At 40.8% G+C, this 21,598-nt stretch overlaps 1 protein-coding gene across 1 annotated transcript; it reads right to left on the bottom strand.

The window, feature by feature from the left end:
- Positions 1 to 17,898: 17,898 nt before the first annotated feature.
- Positions 17,899 to 19,389, bottom strand: LOC139648155 (SCAN domain-containing protein 3-like). The gene has a single exon (XM_071524192.1). It carries the CDS (start codon positions 19,387 to 19,389, stop codon positions 17,899 to 17,901), a length of 1,491 nt encoding a protein of 496 aa, XP_071380293.1.
- Between the last annotated feature and the right edge of the window lie 2,209 nt (positions 19,390 to 21,598).

Raw genomic sequence — 21,598 nt, 5'->3', positions numbered from 1 at the left:
GTATTTTTGTGTTTTAGTAATACAAAGTACTTCTTATAAATGCAACAAAATGTACTTATTTATTTTTACACCAGTTGTTTGACTTCTACTTAAGTAAAATATCAGCATGGTAACAGTACTTCAGCTTGAGTAGGATGTTTTAGTACTCTTTCCACCCCTGATCATTGGTGAGTCCAGCTTTCTCTTCCCTATTTTTCATTTATTTGAATAACATTTTCTCATTACTTTATTATTATTAATAATAATAATAATAATAATAATAATAATAACCTTTATTTGTATAGCACCTTTCATACACAACATGCAGCTCAAAGTGCTTTACATCAATAGAAGGCAGATAAAAGACAGATAAAAAGATAAAATTCATATAAAAGAACAAGCAAAATGCACTGCATTAAAATAATCAGTATAATAGAAAACATTGTATTGGTCTCATACAAAAAAAAAATCTAATAATTTCATTTTAAAATAATTTTGTAGCCCACAAATTGTGATAAAACAATCAATTAAAGAGGGAGAGCAGTATACACCCATTCCTATTTTTTTTTTCATTTTTGGTGGTGGGGCTACCCATTTGTTTAGGCTTATAGGTTTATATTGAGGATTCTGCCTTTATGATTGATAGACCAACCATTATAAATAATTCCTTTTTCAACTAAGCATGTAAGTTGCCTTTCTGAGTCTCACCAAAGGCATATCACTGCTCTGATTTTTCTTACACATTTTCTTCAGGTTTCCACTAAAACCTGTTTGCCAAAAGATCTGACATGCATGCTGGATAGTATTTCAAATAGATGCATCTGAAATATGTGTTTACTTAGTTTTGCATATTGTATAACTAGCATTTGACAAGAATCAAATTAATCTTCGATCACCACCACTACCAGTATGATTTAAAAGTATTAGATGACAAGAGAGCTGCAAGTCTGCGAAGGTAGAGCTTTATTTAATTATCTACAGTATTCTCTAATTCAGGAAATTATCTACAGTATACATAGGCTATTTCATGAGATCAACCAAAGATCCACATAACAGAAAGGGTAAATTCTTTTCATCTGCCAGTGAAAAGAATGAACTAAGCTACAGCAGAGGTCGCATCCTCCAACGTCACTGGTAGTCTGATTTTAAAGGACTACAAATGTATGGCGAGCCACAGTTAAATGTTTCTCACATAACAAATGTGTTAGTAACACTTTACAATAAGGGTACACTAAGTTAAGGGTTAGTTAATGCTTAACTAACCCTTAATTAACAGTTAACTAATGTGTCTGGTAATAATTTACTAATGGTGTTCATATTAACCAAGGTATTAATTTATGCATTATTTAATAGTTTATAAAGATGACTATTAAATAATGTATAAATTAATACCTTAGGTAACATGAACACCATTAGTAAATGGTATTTTAGCCTATATTCTTCCTGTGGACCCCAGGAAGAATAGTTGCTACCCCGGTAGCAACTAATGGGGATCCGAATAAAGAATAAAGAATATTTATCTAAGTATCAATTTACACATTTGTTAGTTTTGTCTGTGACTTTAAATTCAGAGAACGGGTGTGTGAATATTAATTCTACAAGTTCTGACATCGAGTCTACAAGCTCTCGGGTTTTGCGGCATAAGTACCTTCATACTACCCGCTTCTGCCATCAGACCTCTCACGTCACTCCCCTCTTCCACTAGAATTAACCTGTGTATGTATGTAACAATCTTTTTCTACACTCAATAAAATAAAATAGTTAGTTTAGTTAATTTATATGAGTGTAGGCATATCCGTATGCGTGTATGAAGCTATGTATGTACCTTTCCTTCTGTTTGTATCACCGGGTGTGTAAAATACAAAAAATGAAAAAAAATAAAATAAATAATAATAATTGCAAGGACATGAAAATATACTGGACATTTTGTGGTTGTACCCATTTATGAATTAATTGCAATAAAAGTATGAAAAAAAAAAAAAAACCTCTCTGATTCTACAAATGTTACTTATTCCTGGCTTAGCTGATGAAGACGGCTGATGATATTCGGTCAATTTGACAACTGCTGACAAAACACTTATTGTAAGATGCTTTGGACAAAAGCTCGCTTTCATAGACGTTAATGTCTATGAATATATGACAATGAGAATATACTGTAAATATTCTGTCACTCAGTACATGTCTCTTGATTTAAAAATAGTCATGTTTTATAAGTGTACATGGTTGAAGTTTAGATCCAACCACAAATGCCTATGTAGCATCACCAAGAAAATGGACCAGAGCATAAGGCTTATTGATAGAATACTCGTATGTGTGTGTGTGTGTGTGTGTGTGTGTGTGTGTGTGTGTGTGTGTGTGTGTGTGTGTGGCCCCAACAAATAAAAGAAAGCTTCTCTCAGGTTTCTGAACTTAGTCTGCCCTCAAGTGGTTGGACAGGTAAACTACATACTATCCATGCCAGGATACAGTGTGTGTGTGTGTGTGTGGTGGTTCTTCAGGTTTATGTTCCAGACTTGAATACTTTTGTTCAGCTATGCTTTTGCGCAAAAAAAATATTTTATTTATTTGTAGATGAAATTCTTTGAAGCATATAGGCTACTATTAATGACTGATGCATTTTAGTAGTCAGGCAGTGTATAAAAAGGTTCATCCACACTGTCTACACACTGGCATACACACTGTCTAATTATAGGACTTACCGAAGACAGATGGCCAGATGTTCCTCCTTTTTGCAAAAAGAAGTCTGCAGTACAAAACATACAACTGCACTGTAACAATAAGCAAAGGGTGGGGTTGGGGTAGACAAAGAGGACAACAGACAGTTAGAGATCACGGATTTTCTACTTGTATGCTATTGCCTAGAAGATACAATAAAGTCAGAAATATTAGATGTAATGAATTTCCATGCATCCACAGTTGAAGGTTTTGCCTTGTTTAACCTAGCAGTCATACATTCAAGATTCACAATGTTTTGAAAAGTGTGTATCCATAGATATATATAGATCTGACCAGCTTGCTGGATCACAGGTCAAAGTAGCTGTAGGGGCAAAAGATGGTTGCCTAGTGAGAACACTAGGCACCCCCACCCCGCTATCTATCTCACTCAAGGAGCCAGTTAGGGATCCAGTTAGGGCCCGATTCAATTATCACAATTGTGATTGATTTTTTTTGACAAGCATACATTTGTGATGTGCTTTTGTGCGTAGTTTTGTATTTCGTGTCTTGTGTTCTTTTTGTATAACTTTGTATGTTGTTTTTACTCTGTACTGTTTGTTATTGTGCTGTTTCTTTGCTTTGACCTGCCAAGGGACTACAGATGTAGTCTTGCAGCTATAATCTGGTACGGTGCATCAAATGGTGACATTTATGTTTGAACTGTACATTGTCCCTTTTAAATAAATAAATAACAAGATTTTCAAGGCTCTCGAAGTGAAGCAATTGTTTGCCCACAAGGTCATCAGCTGTTGTGCCATCCTTCACAACCGTTGCATCAGCAATGGGGACGTCTGAATCAGATGAGAGGGAGGAGATCATCGAAGACAGAGATTCTCAACCTTTTTCATATCAAGGACCCCTAATTTAGTCCACATTAGGGCCACAGACCCCCATTTGATGAGATTTTGTCTCTCGAACCCAAATCTGAGAATATTTTTATTGTTAGATATGATTTTGTCCAGAATTCAATGACTGTTTTGTAGTTAGAGAACAGTGAAACTATGATCAAAATAATCATTCTTCTACACTGTTTAATTGTGTGAACTTCTTGTAAATTAAATAATGCTGAAGTTTAACAATTCATCAGTTTGCTGATGGTGGTCCCCGGACCCCACGGTGAGAACCACTGATCTAAAAAACCGTATGGCAGCTGCTGTCTCTGCTCCTGATGTTCAAGCAGCACAGTCAATGTTCAGAGTTAAATGAACAATTTACCAAGATAGATCAATAGTACAAATATTCACAGAAACATCGCATTCAATGTTCAATTCAGTGTTCAGTTCTATAAAAAATGTACAGACAGTTCAATAGTTCAAATATTCATTTATTAAATATAACTATAAATAACATGTTATTAGAATGAAATGTTTTTTGTTGTGAAGAACCCTAAGAATATCTGAAATAAAAACAAAATATTAACTTAATATCAACTGCGTCCTGCGTCTTTCTCTTGCTCTTCCTCCCTCCTGCTCCTTTGCTCTCCCTCTCCATCCCTCCCTCCCTCTTCCTCTACTTCAGCCTACAAGTCAGAAGTGGTTCCCAACATGCTGTGGCCTTGTTTATTGCCAAGCACCTCATCCATGAGTGGGAGCCACTTCCAAGTCACAGCTGTTTCCTCCCCAGTCTCAGCTCCCACACCAGTGGGTGGCTTCACAAGCTCCTATTCATAACTTGCAGTCCCATGACAGGTTTGTAATCACTGCCATATTGATGCCCGACGCCCCCATTGTAGCAGTCGGAAGTAGCAAAACGCTAATGCTATTCTTTTGAGAGTGATTGAGAGGAATTCAGTTTGCATTTATTACCGTATCAAACTTTGATTGATTATGATGATATTCTTTATATGCATGCCTCTGCTACCTCACTTCAGGCTATAGACACAGTTTATCATGGAGCTTTACGTTTCATTCTGAATGCTAAATCACTCACTCATCGTTGTCACTTGTATGGTCTGACCTCATTACATTACCGCAGATGGCTTCATTGGCACATTTGTATCTACAAAGCCATCATAGGGAAACTCCCTGGCTATTTAAATCGCCTTTTCAATCGTATCACAAGTTCTTACAACTTGCGCTCTAAGAATTTACTACTTCTCACTGTCCCTCGCCCTTCCACAGAATTTGGGAAGATGGCTTTTAGTTGTTATGCTCCATGGTCCTGGAATCAGCTCCAGAAAGATGCAAACCTGGATCACTTCATCCCTCTGGGTGATTTTAAAAGTCTGTTGCAGTCTTTAAAAACTGAAGTTTGTAGCTGTTTTACTTGAGATTGTCTACTGTGTAATTTGTATATTTGTATGTATTCCTTATAATTTTATATTGTGGTTTTGTGTTGTATTTTTCTAACATCTGTTTGCTGCTCTCTTGGCCAGGGCTCCCTTGCAAAAGAGATGAACATCTCAATGGGACTCACCTGGTTAAATAAAGGAGAAAAAAAAACAAAAAACACGGAAAATCACTGAAAATGCCCATGATATGTTGTGCTGTTGGGTGCAACAATCGTGTTGGAATGGATGGGGTAAAATGTCATTGTTTGCCCACCGATAAAGACCGGCACGACTGGTGGCTAGCAGCCATCAGGGGAGAGAAGTGGATATCAACCAAGCATTCACGTCTTTGCAGTGCTCACTTTGTCTCAGGTAAGCGTGTAACAGAGAGAGTGATTATCTTGATAGATACCATAAGTTATATGTTAAATAGACAGACAGACAGAATAGAGTGGTTCCTGTAGGGACAGCTCAGGACTGGCAGTCCTCTTCAGTCCCTGTTTTTCAATTGAAGTGGGTCCGGGGGGAAGGAGTGGGAAAAGGAGGTTTTCAAGTTCACCATCAGTCCGCTCACCTTACTCACCATGGGATTCTTTCATCATTTTTTTTTTTTCTTTTCTTTTTTTTTTTTTTTTCTTTAACTGCTTTATTAATATAAAAAATAGAAATTGATAAAACAAATAAGTGTCATTAGTAGCCTAAAGTGATAAAAATAAGAAATAAAAGAGCTATAAGCAATAAAATGCAACACCGCACGATTGCCCCACTATTTAAAAGGTATAAAAAGAGTAAAAACCATAGAATCTTTGTCCTTTAAAATATACTGTATGTGGTATTTGTGTCAGGTTCCTGTATCAGTATTTCAGTAAAACAGACAGGGGAGTGCTGCAGAGGTATCTGGGCGGGTCAGTTTTTTCCTCCTCTATGGCCGGTTGCAGTGATGGGTTGGTTTCAGCTCTGTGAAGATATTTCTTTCCCAAAACGGCAATTCTTTCATGCAATGTCATCAGGCCAGAGAGTTGGTGGGTGTATTTATTGTTTGTATATTTGGGTAGTCTGTAGCACATTTTAATGGCGAGATTTTGGACAACCTGAAGTTCTGAAGTTGTGCTCTCCCTACGTTGCACCAGGCAGGCACTGCATATTCAAACAGTGGTCTGATGTAAGACTGGTACATACGCACAGCAGTTTCAGGATTCGCTCCTCCTTGTTTTCTGCAGAGCACTTTCAGATGATTGAGTCTCCGTCTCGCCTCTTTCTCAATTGCCGCTATGTGTGCCGTCCACTGCATGTTCTGTTGAAAGGTCACACCTAAGAATTTTGCTGTGGGGGTGGCCTGAAGAGTTTCTCCATATAGTTTGAGATCTATCGGCTTATTTTTGCGTGGGTGTTTAGAGAATAGTACACATTGCGTTTTTGAGGGGTTTAGTTTTACTCTCCACATATTTGCCCAGGCTTCCATCTCAGTGATGCATCTCTGTAATTTTTTTCCAGCATATTGAACATGTTTTGATGAGGCCCAGTAACAGAGGTCATCAGCGAATTGGGAGACTTGTCCCTCTCCTCTGGGTGGGTAGTAGATGTCACTTATATATAATAAAAACAGCAGGGGACTGAGAGCTGAGCCTTGGGGCACGCCAGCTTCTGGGGTAAATCTGCTGGAAGTTGATTCTCCCACTCTCACTGCAATCTCTCTCTGGGTTAAAAAACTATTTAAAAGCACCACCATTTGTTGCGGGAGTTGTAGATTACAGTCCAGCAGCCTGTATATGAGTCCTTCGTGCCACATTTTATCGAATGCCTTTTCAATATCAAAAAATACGGCAATCGTTACCTCTTTCTTATTAAAACTCCGCTGAACGTCTTCTGCCAGCCTTAGGATATTGTCAGTTGTACTTCTTGCCTTTCTGAATCCTGCCTGGTGGACCCCCAAAACTCCTATGGCCTGTCGGCCAGCACTCTTTCCAGAAGTTTGCCAAGGTTACTCAGGAGACTGATAGGCCTGTAACTGACAGGCAGGTGGGGATCTTTGTGTGGTTTGGGGACCATAGACACTAAGGCTGATTTCCAAGGCTTTGGGAAATAACCAACATGGAGGCAAAGGGTATAGAGGTCTGCAAGTACAGCCAGGAACTCTGCTGATGCTTCTTTGATAAGCCGATTGTCCACTGTATCTTCACCAGGGGCTTTCACTTTGAGCTTCTTAAAATGCTCCTGGAGTTCAGTTATTGTGACCACTTTGATTAGAGGATGATTGATTTCTGTATTTCCTAGGGGTAGATGGGTAGGCAGACAAACCTGTCGCTCTACTATTTCCTTCCACTCTGGATCGAACAAGGGGTCATCTTTTTCTTCCTCGACCATTTGGCCATTATGTCTTAACACTGTAATTCTTGAGTGTTTTTTCTTTCCATTAAGCTGATGGATTTTCTGCCAAAATGTTTTAGGATTTGGGTCATTGTTTAAATCCGTATAAAACCTGTACCATGTTTTTTCTCGTTCCTTCCTGATTGCTTTCCGTATTTGTGTTTGTAGTTGGTTGACTTTTTGTTTGATCTCTGGAGACCTTGTTTTCATAAATTCTCTTCTTAGTCTTCTTTTTATTTTAATAAGACGTAACAGAGAGAGGGGGAGGTTCTTTGGGCCTTTAGGATCTCCTCTAAGGCTTACTGAGCTTTCCCTGGCTGTAAGGAGTATCTGTCCTAGCAAGATAGATCTTTGGTCGATGGCAGAAGGTTCTGGATCACATGAAGGAAGGTGGGTACTCTGGTTGGCAGTAGAGAGCTTGAATGCTTGCCAGTTTGCTGATTTGTAATCATATCTTGTTTGTCTTTTAGCAGACTGGACTTCAAAACTGAGTGAAGTGAGTATTGGTAGATGATCACTGCCGATGTCACCGCAGACAGAAAATATGGTTACTCTTCCGGCTCTGGGGTGCAGAGGCAAAGATCTAAAATGTCCACAGAGTTGTGCATAGTGGAATAATGTGTTGGCTCATCATTGTTAAGAAGAACTAGATCAGTCTGCTCGATTATAGTATTCAGTATAGTACCTGACTGATTTGTGCTTTTATTATTGAAAGCTGAGTGTTTGGCATTGAAATCTCCCATTATGATTATTTTCTTCTCCTGGAGGAGAATCTCTTGGAAAAGATGGGGGGAAGGAATTACACCAGGAGGACAGTAAATTGACATCAGGAGTATGCTGGAGTTAGGAGAGAGCTTAAGTCTTGCAGTTATAAATTCATTACTTTGAGCTTGTTCTGGGCTTACTGAGATGATGGTTTTGTTGTATGTAATTGATCTTTTTATGAGCAGGGCAACTCCTCCACCTTTCCCCTGAGGCCGGTCTCTTCTTAGAATGTCATAGCCTGGTAGGGAGAAGTCTATATGTGGGGAAAGAAACGTTTCATTTATTGAAGCTGCATGAACATCCTTTTCCTGTAGGATGTGGAGGAGCTCTTCTTTGTTTGATCTGATTCCCCTTATATATGCAAAATATTGAATTGGTCCATATTGTTGTTCTTATTTAGAAAGACTATTTACTGAAGATGTTTCTCAAGGCATTTCCAGATGGCTTCGTATTGTTGTTTATCCTGGCACAGAGTCTTAAAGTCATTTTGGAGAATAGTGCATTGCACCAGGGGTCTGGAGGTTTTCTGGCCGGGGTGGAGCTGGGAAAGAGGCTGAGCCTGGGAGGATCGAATCATGGATAGGTAGGTAGGGCATTGCTTGGAAGCAGCAGAATGATTCCCACCACAGTTGGCACAGTTAGATTCATGTTTGGGCCTTTCACATGATTTGTGTGAATGGCCTGCCCCACATCTGACACATTTGATTTCATTTTTACATTGCTATGGTTGAAACCCTGACAATTGAAGCACTGTTTTATGTTTGTTGTAGAGTGAGCTTTTTCCACACGGTAGTGAAAGAGGTCCATGAAGAATCCTTCGCTGATGAGTTTAGCGGAGTCTTCTGGGTTGGATAGATGGACTCTGATGAAGTTAGTCGGCTGTTCTGTTCTCCTACTTATAATACGGTGAGCCTTCTGGATTGCCTTGATGATTCAGTTCCTCTTTGATTTGATCAATGGTGATATTAGGTGATGGCCCTTTAATAACAACTTGTTTGGCTGTTTGCCGTGATTCTGTCCCACCTTGACGGTTTGCCAGCTTTATGATGAGTTTGGTGCTTTTGAATGCATCCTCAGGCCACGGAGCCAGGAGCTGGTTCATTGAGCTTGGATCTCTTGGGAAAACCAGCAGCCCACCTCTCTGCAGATTGACCAGCTTTTGGACTTTGTTGGTTTGCACCGCATAATTTCCTTTGCAATATCTTTTTCATTTTTGAAGACTGTTCTGTTGATGTTGTCTATGATTATTGGTGGGGGTGAGTTAGTCTGTTCCCGTGTTATTCCAAATGGTGTGTTTGTTTTAGGACTTGGGCTGGGTCTGAGTCGTTTCTTTGGGTTTTGTACCAGTGTGAAGTCCTGGTCATCATGGCTGTCTGTCACAGCTTGGGCATATGATTTATGACTACTAGCTATAGCTGGAACTGCGTTATTTTCATTTAACAATATGTTATTCATTCTTGTAAGCGTATGCTGCAATTCAGGCACAAATGAAGCAAGTGGTGTTTTTTGGATGTGTAGACTCAGGTCTTTGAATAAAGTTTGAATTTGTCCAAAGATGGTTTTCAAAATCTCCTCCGATTTGTTGTGGTCCGAGCTCTGGCTATTACTGCTCAGAGTTGGGTCTGAGGCACTTGTTGACCTTCCCATTTCCTCAATATTCTGTAGAGCATCTTCAATAAAATTATCCAGGCTTTGATTAACATCTTGGTGGAGGTCAACAGGAATGAGAGGTGGTTTAGGCTTAATACTTTGTTGGGGCTTTGGCTTGGTTTGTTTAGATGGTTCAACATTAGGCTTTTGTTTGGTTGGGTTTGTTTTGGCATCAAAGGCTTTAGACCACACTGTTTTCCTCTGAACAAGTGTCAGTGCACTTGGGGCTCGCTTGGTTGCCATTTTAATATATATGTAAAAATCTTAGATAAAAACTATGGTAGAAGGAGACAATGTGAGTTAAAATAGGATTAAAACAAATATCCTAAAAATATCAAAAAGGGGCAATATATATAAAAAATATAAAGCTACAATTTAAACGTCTTCCAATATGAAAGCAGTTGTCTCGGATCTGAGAAGGAGCAGCAGCCAGGGGAGAAAAAAAAAAAAAAAAAAAAAAAAAAAAGGCTTGTGGGGTTTGGTGAGTTTGGTGAGAAAGTAGTGGTGAACTTCTTTAAACAGGTGATTGAGTGACTTGTTCCCGTGGAGAAAGTGACAATACCCGAAGGTTAACACGCCTTACCGCTGGATCAAAGTATCGTCCAGAGTGGTGGATAAGGCAATTTAGTGATTTGATGTGGCCTGGCGTTTCTCCTCTCCGGCTCGGGGCCGAGCTGCTGTCTGCCTCGGAACCAGGCGCAAAATTAGATGTAAAGCTGCTGGCTTAGACAACAAACAGTTAGACAACAAGCAGTTGAAACAATAGCCCATAGTGAAATCGAAGCGACAGCGTAATTCCTGATGACTGACTCTCTGATCTCTCTCCGATCTCTCCAGAAATTCTCCAGAAATAGCTAATTGCCTTACGGTCTTTGTAGCTCTCAACTCTCATCAGCCTCATTTTGTTACCTACTTGCCGCTGCTGCGATGTGCCATCTCCGTTAGCATGGAGCTAGCATGTCGTAGCAGCCTTTGACAAAAGGGAGGCATAACCCAGTAATTACATTTAAGTTACCACAAATTTACCAGCTAATGTTGCAATTGTGCTTTTAACATGCTATCTACCTCATTGGTTTAGTCACAGCAGTGCAGATATTTAACCTAATAGACTTGATGGCAGGCACATCTACACTGAGAAAAATGATGTGTAAGATTTACTAAAAAAAAATTGGCAACAATTTTAACTTGCAGTTATATTAAGTAAAATCTTACAGAAATAACATTCACAGAGTAAATTTAAGTAAAAGCAACTTAATTTTTTTTTTTTAGTATATTTCACTTGCTTATCTTGTGCAATAATACTTAAATCTTTCATTTTTTTAAAGTACATTTCACTCGCTTATCTTGTGCAATACTTACATTTTTCATTTTTTGAAGTACATTTCACTTGCTTATCTTGTGCAATAATGCTTTCTACGAAATGAGTAAAAAACACTTAATTATTAGTATTAATAGACATTTAAAATAATATTTACTACATACATTTCAATACTGTATAAATCACTTTACAATTTATCAAATACACTGAAAACAAGATTGTCAATTTCTTTATTGAGCCATCAAGTTTTTCATGTATTTTCATTAAACAATGATTCAACTTTCTCCCAGGTTGTAATCCCAGCAACCATTAAAAACATTGTCATCAACAAGTGGTTCTCAATGATTTTGACTTGTGACCCCTTAAAACAATGTCATGCCTCCTCGTGACCCCTCTTCACAGGCTCCCCAAACCTCCAAGTTGACAATCACTGTCATAAACAATGAACTGATACACATTCAATTAACAGCATTTTACATAAACGATCAGCAAAAAAAGTAGATTTTTTTTCCATCCAGATAAAACAAAAAAGCAATCAATACTACTGTATATACAATGCTACTCTAATTTACTCAATGCTACTCTAATGTACATATGTGTCACACATACCTTTCTGGCAGGACAGGATGGTCTGCAGGAGAGGGCAGTCTGACACACACAGTCTGAGGAGGGTGGAGGTGGAGACAGAGCCTGCTTGAAAGAGGGAGACAAACAAGAACACATGTATTGTGCAGCACAATGAAACACCATTGAATTGATTCATTCAGCGATTCATTCATTCTGTGACATTCACTGCTTCATTTATTGATTTATTCAAACACCGATTCAAACATTGATTCAATCTTTGATTTACACAAACACTCGGGCCCGAATCATCAAGTTAGAGACCCCTGGGCACAAATGTTTGATGGAACCCTAGCCAACTTGGTTTGGTATGATACTATGTTTAATGTAAGTTGTCCTCACACACACACACACACACACACACACCCCACCTCTCCAGGGGCTGTCTCTGTGTCTGTCTGTCTGTCGATCCCCTCCTCTCCTCTCTCCAGTTGCTCTTTTGGTCCTGTTCTCTCCTGTCCTCCTCCTCTGCTCTCCAGGGGCTGCCTCTGTGTCTGTCTGACGATCTCCTCCTCTTCCCTCTACTCTCCTCCTCTCTCCTCTACTCTCCTCCTCTCTCCTCTTCTGGTGATAAAAAAAGGATGCAAACGGCATAGGCCAACCAAAATCTAACCCAATCGCCCATTTTGTGATGTTTTTTTCTTTCTTTAATAAATCAGACATAGCATACAGGGCATATATGGAATAGTTCTAATTCATTATGGAGAGCACTGTACCTCATTGGAAAATGAGAAGTAACCATTGAAAGTAACCATTACAATACAACTAGACTAAAAGCCTTAAAGTATCAGATTAAATGGAAAATAAAGCTGCCGGAGATTTTTTTGCTTTTTCATAATGATAATACTATGTTTCATGTAGGTTGTCCTCTCACACACGTACACCTGTTGCTGTCTCTTTCCTGTCTGTCTCTCTCCTGTTCCCCTCCTCTGCTCTCCAGGGCCTGTCTCTGTGTTTTGTCTGTCTGTCTGATGATCTCCTCCTCTCCACCTCTCCTCTCTCCAGTTGCCCTTAGAACGACTTCTTCCGGGCTTTCCTATTAGCAAACTCAGTCACAACATCAAAGTCCAAGTCCGATTGTGAGAGGCAACAGGCCCTCGATCGATAAGGACAGCGCGAGCCTCTTCGTTGATTTCCCCCCACAACGCCGGGTCAGATGCCTCGTAAATCCACTGCGATTGTGAGCTGCTGCTGCTACGGAGGTCAAACGTTCTGTCCTAATGTAATCACAATGAGAGTTCCAGGCAGACGCTCTCATCAAAATTGACATCTCAGCTCATTTTAACATACTATTAAACATACAAATGGGTGATGTTAGAGTAAATAAATTGGTTGAAACGTTTCATTTGCACATTTATTCCTTAAAAAACCCAACTTTTTATTTTATAACCCAGAAATAATTATGCTAATTGAACTCTGTTTACGTGAGTTTTTTCCTGCAAACGCGGCAAGAAATCGCCGCAGCAGAAATAAAGGGGTTATAATAAGAAATCTGACAATATTTAGACAAATAAAATGTATTCTATCACAAGGAAAACTCACTTTGAGACGTTTTATTGATGACCTGATAGTTATCTATCCGCTATTTGCGGTATTTAGGTGATCTGAAAACGCTACAGACGCTACCGTCCAGCGGGACTTAGAATTCTGCAGCCTGTTTGGAGGAGAAATGGCACACAAAAAAATCGGCACTCGCCTCCTTTAAGAGGGCCGTACCAAGCGGGTATTTTGATTTGTACATTGATCTGTCACTTAAATTATAGCCAACCCCTGTATACACGTCAAGCCGGTTGTCCGAATTTGATACGTCTAAGTTATACCGACGAAAATTGTGTCAGTTCTGTTTACTCAGTCGGCTACTAGCTTTAACATTTAGCGGACAACGAGATACACACGTCTGATCGTTCCCTAACTTGTCGTCTACAACGCTGTGAAAACAGTTTTACATTTTCATTTGGGGTTTTTTTGTAATTTCTGTCAAAAGGCGTATTAAAAATTAAGAATCTAACGTCTGCTTGTTTCTAGCTTTGTTGATTAGCCAGATTAGCTCATGTGCGAGGTTCTATGCTCTGCAGTTAGCTGCACAGGCAGGTCGAAGCACAACATCCCCTCTGCACACGACTGTAATTTACAGCAACGAAATGTCATGGGTATTCCTATTACCATAAAGTACTATAACATAGCACAGTAGCATGTTTACTTTTTAACATTGATCTAAGCCTGCGGTTGTCTTGAACCTCCTCTATCCTCCCCGTTGATCCGATCTCATTCATTTACTTGCAGTGGTTAACATCATGAAAAAGCATTGTGGCACTTGTCTGCACTAAAAGTACTGTGATTGGTAAAATTAAATGATGCCACCAAATATCTTCCAATCATACGTCCCCACTGCCCCCCACCCCACCCCACCTCTGTTGCCTGCACCTGTTGTTTGTATATTTCTACTTGAGCGCCAAGAAGGAAGGACAGGACGACAAGATGAGCTGCAGTAAACTTGAGAAAAATGCAAAGGACGGTAGTAGTATGGAGTTCAGGGAGTGTGAGAGGTTGGGTGTAGGCTTTGAGTGCACTGTTGACAGAGCAGAGAAGTTGGATCATAACTTGCTGACCAACAAAGTTATGTTTGAGATAGAGAAGTATGTTAAAGTGATGGATGTGCCAAGCAATGAGCGTAGCTTAGTTGACATTGTGTGTCACAACTTCAGCTTCGACACTCAGGGACATGGTGAAGGCTATCGTAGCGTACTTGAAAAATGTGTTAGGACATATTTGCGTCGGGCTCATGTGAAGGCCAGAAAGATGCGTGGTCATGACAGGGAGATGTTTGACAGGGCAGTATTTCAGCTCCCAAAAGCACATGATGTGGCATGTCAGGCAAGTACAGACAGTGTCAGTGCTGATGAGGCTGTTGATTGTGTTACGGATGTCAGTGAGCTTGTAGGGGATCTGAATAGAGAGATAGTAGTTAAAAACAGGCTGCAGAGAGAGTTTGATCTCCTTTGTAATGAGAGGGACAGGTTAGATAAAGAACAGAAAGCCACAAACACAAAACTGTATGAGGCTGAAGTTAAAATTAGAAGCCTACAGTCCAAGTTGGCTAGGTGTAGTGAGAGGCTCACTCAGCAGCACCCGAGAAACCTTTATAAGAAGCTGAAGCGGAGGGAGAGTAAGTTGCAGAAAGTACAGCAAGACACAGAGGAACTTAGACTGAGGAACAAGGGCCTAGTAAAGGCAATAGTGCAGGCAGAAAGCAGGATTCAGGACCTTTGTGAGGATTTGGAGAAAATGAAATTAGAGAAGAGAAAGGAATCCCTTCGTAGTAACTACTACAAAAGGAAGGCAGGTCAGAGCAGTCATACAGTTACTGATTTACTAGAGCAGGTACAGGTTTTAAACCAGGAGGTAGAATTTTGGAAGGGTGAGCATGTTGCTGTCAGGGAAGAATTAGATAGGCTTGTAGGCCAGGCTCATATCACCACCTTTCAGCATGGCAAGTATTCTGATGCTGTTAGGGAAGTGTACATGGATTTAGTGACAACTAGAGGGGTAAGCGCCAATAAAGCCACAGAGGTGGTCAGGATCATACTAGAGAAGCTGGCTGGTTCCCAGGTAGAGAGGTTGCCAAGTGCCACCTTTTGCAAATATATGGTCTTGGAGGCACGACAGGTGGCACTGCAACATGTGCAGGATGCCATTCTTACAGAAAATGACATCACCCTGTGTACTGATGCCACCAGTAAGCATGGGCATAAATATGGTACTGCAGGCGTATTTTTAAAGGATGGCACTAGGTTGCATTTAGGTTTAAGAGAGCAAGCATCCGGCTCTGCCCAGTGCACATTTGATACAGTTAGGGAGATGATTCAGGATGTAGTTAGGAGTGGTGGAGGAGAGGTGAATGTTGAGTACTGTGAGAAAAATGTCTTCTCCAAGATCAAGAATTTGATGAGTGACAGGGCTAACGTACAGAAGAAGTTTAATGAAATTCTGACAGAATATAGAGCCAGCATTCTGCCAGATATAGTAGAGGGTTTTGATGAGTGTAGTGAGGAAGAGAGGGCAAGCCTCTGTGTAGTTCATGAATTATTTTGTGGCTTGCATCATATTGATGGTTTGGCACATCAGGCCAACAACACCCTGTGTAAATGGGAAAATCTGGTGTTTGGCACTGATAAGGTAGGCAGCAAGCGGAGCACACAGACAGCCAGTTGTGTGGTTGGAGATGACAGCGGGGATGTAGAGGATAGTGAATATGTGGTTAGAAATGAGAGCGGCACTGTTCGACTACTCAGAACAGTGTGTAAACTTGTACAGGAACGTGGATGTGAGAAGAGTGGCAAGCCTGTCCAGTTCAGAACATTTCTTATGGACAGGAATGGGTCTGACAGTGTTCCCCTTGCCCCCTTTAAAGGCAATAGAGCAAACATCACATTCCACAATGCTGCTGGTGTATACTTCCTCAGCAATGACCTTAGCGAATTCACAGCTGCCAACAGGGCAGAGAACAAGCTTGTTCAGGCTGTGAATGATGACATTGGTGTTCCTCAGTTTCTTGCAGATTGTAGGGCATTAGGTCTGATTGACAAGTTGGTAGTATATCCTCTGTGGGTTGCTCTTTCTAAGAAAGAGAGTGTACTTGCCATGAATGACAGGTATCAGGAGCTAGTTAGGAAGCTTGGGGAATGGCAGGCAGATGGACACCCATTTGTGAGAGGAGAGGTGAGGCTGTTTGAGGATATAGATGTATCAGATAGCCCTGTTTTTCAGTGTTTAGTACAGAACACCAATGCAGAGTTTGACGCTCTAACTGTGCAGGCAGTAGAGATCCTTCTAGCCAGCCTTGTCAGGGTATGCAGCTGCATGTTGGCTGACCATCTGCAGCGTGGCCGTTACTCTTTTGTAACCCAGGAACTGCAGGAACAGGTAACAGGTGCGCCAAAAACAAATGCCAGCTCAGAGCGTGATTTTGGCATGTTTGACAGGCTACTTAGGGAGAAGGCTAGGGCAAATACAATTACAGTGGAGGGAATGATGCTTTTTAAGCAGAACAGGTCTTGGGATTGGTTGTCAAAGTTAGACAGTGATAGGAAAGCACAGGTAATGTCTGTAGCCAGAAAATCTGTGCATGAGCAAACAGCCACATTTTCTGAGAGAGCCCAGGCTATTAGAGATGAGAGAATTAGGGTGCTACAAGACACTAGGGCAAAACGGGCAGAGAGAGAAGTTAGGAATGTTGCCACAAAGCAAAATCTCACACTTGAGATGTTTAAATATGGAGGCTTGTGGACAACAGTTGAAGAGGTAGATGACCAGCTGCAGGGTTTAGATGAGAGGATGCAACTGCTAGCTGTATCAGCTCAGTTGAGATTCAGGCGTGTTGTCCTTGGAATGAAGAATGTGAATGGAGTTTTTAACTTCAGTAAGGACAGGAGGAAGTTACCCTTGGACACTCTGGTCAGTAATCTGAAGAGTGTATTGCTTGACAGCCAGCCGCCAGTAGAAGAGGACAGTGAAGAGAGAGAATATGGTTGTGCTCCCTCTGATGTTGTTACTCTGGCTAAGGAAGAGTTTCTTCACCTGGCAGGGAAGCAGCAGGAGCGGGTTAGGGATTTAGGAAGGAAAAGAGGAGGGCTTCCACAGGTTGGTGTCCCACATGTCACTGCAGCAGAACAGCTTGTAGGAAAGTTAGACATGCATGCAGTGTAGAGCAGTGGTCGGCAACTAGCGGCCCGCGGGCCAAAATTGGCCCGCCTGTAATAGTATCTGGCCCGCCAGATGACACTGAAAATCTGATTTAAAAATAAATGTTTTTAAATTAAACAGAACAACAATTTCATACAGAATTCAGAGCCTTTATTCATAAAAGTTGTGAACTGACAAATGTGCTTTAAACATTTCTTTGGGGGGAAAAATAGGTGGGCCACCGCAACACACATATGAACAGTACAAATGTTGTTTCATTTAATAAAAACAAAAGACAAGAAACGCGGCTCAAAGATAAAATAGATCAAATAAAAGCAGCATCTGCTTGAATCCGGACGCACACAGGCTTGTGGTGGGAACTTGGGACATATGCGCTCCTGAAATTACAGAGAGAAAAAAAAGGAGAACGCGAAAATAAATTAGCCTAATATTTAAATAAAATTAAGCAACAATGTAAATAGAATATGGCTAGTAAAATCAGTAATAACAGGCTTAAAATGCTACTCACTTAATGAGAAAACTGGCATCTCCCTTCAGTCACGATCTTTTGGATGTCTGGAGATATGGATGTCATTTTAATTCGCAGGCAGTTCTCCAGATTTTTGTGCATCAGGCGATTCCTCTCGTGCGTCTTAATGGCATTCACGGAAGAGAAGGTCGACTCGCAGGTATAGGTGGAGGGAAACATCGTTAGCACATAAAAGGCGAGTTTCTTGATCCACCTGTACTCCTCTGAGCAGGTAATCCAAAACTCATCCACGGATTGCGCACTTTTGAGCGCATCGCTGAGCAGGGAGGATGTCTGAAAATCAATAAGCTCCAGCTGAAATGCGGCCTCATCCAACGAGGGGATGGTTTTTTTAGCCAGGGAGGAGAAATCCGCACTTCGGACAGTGAATGGGTCACGGACAAAACTGATGATGTCCTTCGGGATGGAGTAGTCCTCAAACCTGGACTTGAAGTTGGCCTGTAGCTGTTTGATGAAATCCACCATCAGCCCTGTCACTCGTCCCCGTCCCTGTGATTTTAGTGTACTGAAGTGCAGGAGCGTGCCACTTGATATGTCTGACTGGAACAACTCCAGTTTCCTGGTGAACGATTCCAGCTTTTCAATCATGTCCACTACGCTTTTGCCTCTCCCCTGTAGCTGCAGGTTAAAGTGGTTCAGATGGCCAAAAATATCCGTTAAAAATGCTACATAGGACATGGACATTTCATCTTGTAGAAAGGCAAGGTGGTCGTCTGCAGCTTGCATCTTGCTTAATCTCAGGAACGCCTTGACCTCATCCAGTAGCGCACAGAAGCGCTCCAGCACTTTGCCTTTACTTAACCAACTCACATCGTTGTGGAGCAGCAGGTCAGCATATGTGGCCTCCTCTGACTCAGCCACAAGTTGACGGAAAAGACGGTGCTGAGTGCTTGATGTACCCCTGATAAAATTAATTACTCGCATCACTTTATCCATAATCCCCTTTAGCTCACCACTGAGCCTGGCGCACAGGACACTCTGGTGAATGAGGCAATGCAATCCGTGCATTTGGGGCGCGATCACCTTCAATCTGCTCACCAGACCTCTGTGCTTTCCGACCATGGCAGGTGCCCCGTCTGTCACGATGAGGTTGATCTTTTCAAATGACAGTGAATGCAGCCTGAACAGTTCCTCCAGTTTGTTAAATATAATGTCTCCAGTGGTGTTCCCCTCTAATGGAATTAGAGACAGCAACTCCTCCTTGAACTCCTTCCCATCAAAATATCTCACATAGACACACATCTGGCTTACATCTGTGTGGTCGGTGCTCTCATCAATGGCCAGAGAAAAGTAACTGGCCTGACTCAGACCACTGATAATAACTCCGTGCACAGCATCCGACAGTGCGTCTATGCGCTGGGTAGCGGACCTCGCAGAGAGAGGCACCTGTTTCACTGAAGCGATCACTCCATCCATTGACTTATCAGTAGCCAGTTCCTCCAAAACTGCCACCATTACCTCTTTAAACATCTCTGCGTCAGTGAATGGTTTATTGTGCCGGGCGAGCACCCATGCTGCTTTCAGGGACGCACTTGTCACTTTTTGTTGCGCTGTGAGGCCTCGTACCAGGATCCTGCTGCTGTGCGCATAACCTGCTACCAGTGCTTCAAGTTTCTGCTTTCGTGCATCTGTCTGGAGTGGATAGCCAAATTTGAAGTTGCCATGCTTTGTGTCGTGGTGCCGTCGTATATTGTATTCCTTGCAAACTGCAACAACTTCGTTGCAGATTAGACAGACTGGTTTGGCGTTAATAAAATCAGGTAAGATGAATGCATACTTTTCTTTCCATTCTTCTTTGTATGTCCTACCTTCGCTGTCAACTTTTCTTTTCATTGCTTTTGACAGTGACATTTTGTCTTGCTAGCTATCAATGTTTTGCTAATGTCTCTGTGCACACAATGTAACCTCCCGCACAATAACGCGGGTAACGATGTAACGCGAGAGTAACGTACGTCGGATATCCAATCCTGAGTCCATAAAATAATTATTACAATACGTTAGTTAGGCTCAAAGAAGTAGTCATTTTCAAAATGGAAATGATACACATTTATTATTAACTGTGTGGAGAGGGGAAATATGAGATTTACACACATTCATGTCTTAAAAGACAGTCTGTCGGTGATTAAAGACAGCAGTCACATTATCAGCAGGTTACTATTATAAGCTGATTTATAACGCAGCCACAGAGTGGAGCAGGACACAAAGCAGTAATAACACACTAATAACAGTCTGTAGCAAATTCAAGTTACTTTATTTTAAACAAATAACTTTCTTAAATTACTATTTTGTACAATATATAATAGTATAGATTAGGAAAAAAAAGTTTTGTTTGGTAGAAAAAAAGGTTCTGTCCAAGATATTATGTTTTGGCCCACCATTCAGTTGCTTGGAAAAAATTTGGCCCGAGGCCAAACGTACTTGCCGACCCCTGGTGTAGAGGATGGCAGCAAAGTTTGGTATAGGGCCACAGTGATAGACAGGATAGAAATTAATGATAGGCAGGTATTTACCATGCATTATGATGGGGAGGAGCGGGTGAGACAGTGGGATGTATGGGGAGATTTCCAGCAGGGAAATGTAGTGATAGAGTCTGTCAGTGCTGCAGACATGATAGGTAGGAGTGTAAAGCACATGCTCATAGATGAGCAGGGAAAAGAGCAATGGCAGCCAGGTATTGTAGTTGCTGGTGGCACAGGGAATTTGCTCTTACTTGAATATACATTTGAAGAAGGACGTCTTTATGAATGTCCCCTCTTAGATGACTATGTTTGTCATAAACTTAGATTTGTGATATAGATCTCCAGTGTTGGTGTATTGTGTTTGCACAATAGTTAGGTAGTAACACTTAGAGTCCACATAAACCGAGTGCTTCTGCACTCTGATGGTCCTGTAAAACTTAGATTAAGTGGTTAGTGGATGCTGCTGCTCTTTGTCGGTCCTGTAACATGTAGATTAAGTGGTTAGTGAATACTGCAGCTCTTTGTTGGTCCTGTAACATTTAGATATTTTTGGTTAGTTGTGCCAGTGAACAGTCTGTACATAATTGTATATAGTTTGTCAAAAAAAACAAAAACAAAAAAAAACTTGCCTTGCTGTGCTGTGTTAAAACTGTATTTTTTTAAAGTCCATTCATGATCATGAATGAGATCATCAAATTAAAATTTGCATTGTTTATGAAACCTAGAAACCTTTAATCTATTTTCAGGTGAAGAATATCTTTTCAATTCAAGCTGAAGTCCACTAGATGGCAACAAAACCCAAATAAAACCGTTTCCAGTGAAAACATCTTTGTCTTAAAATGTCTTATTGAAATTATTAAATATTAAATTGATATCACAAGGTGGCCTTGGCATATATCAGATATCCATTTATTTTATTTGTGCCTATATGACTAAAGTAGTAGGCTATTATTTTGACCTGTTGGCATACAGTCAGACTCCATGAAAACTATACAATTTAGGCTATAATTTATAATTTTATATTATGTTGGACCATGCAACCTAACTTTGATTGTGTGGAATACTTTTTTGAGAGTACAGCTCAAGCTAGGATTATTAAACGATGTGTGATTTCAAGATTATTAAATATACGCAGCAGGGTTCGCCGCCAGTCCTAGCTGTCTGATGGTGAGCTGGAATCATACAGTCAGAATGTTGACGTGAGGCCCGCTAGGTCGGGA

Source organism: Centroberyx affinis, unplaced genomic scaffold (assembly GCF_046629955.1).
Source record: "Centroberyx affinis isolate AG114_WGS23_722 - 3 ecotype Tasmania unplaced genomic scaffold, CSIRO-AGI_Caff_v1 ptg001164l_1, whole genome shotgun sequence".
NCBI lineage: Eukaryota > Metazoa > Chordata > Actinopteri > Beryciformes > Berycidae > Centroberyx > Centroberyx affinis.
This window is presented reverse-complemented; position numbering and strand designations above follow the sequence as displayed.

Excerpts from the sequence above, each read along its gene's own strand:
- LOC139648155 (XM_071524192.1), bottom strand. The coding sequence starts at position 19,389 with ATGTTTAAAGAGGTAATGGTGGCAGTTTTGGAGGAACTGGCTACTGAT.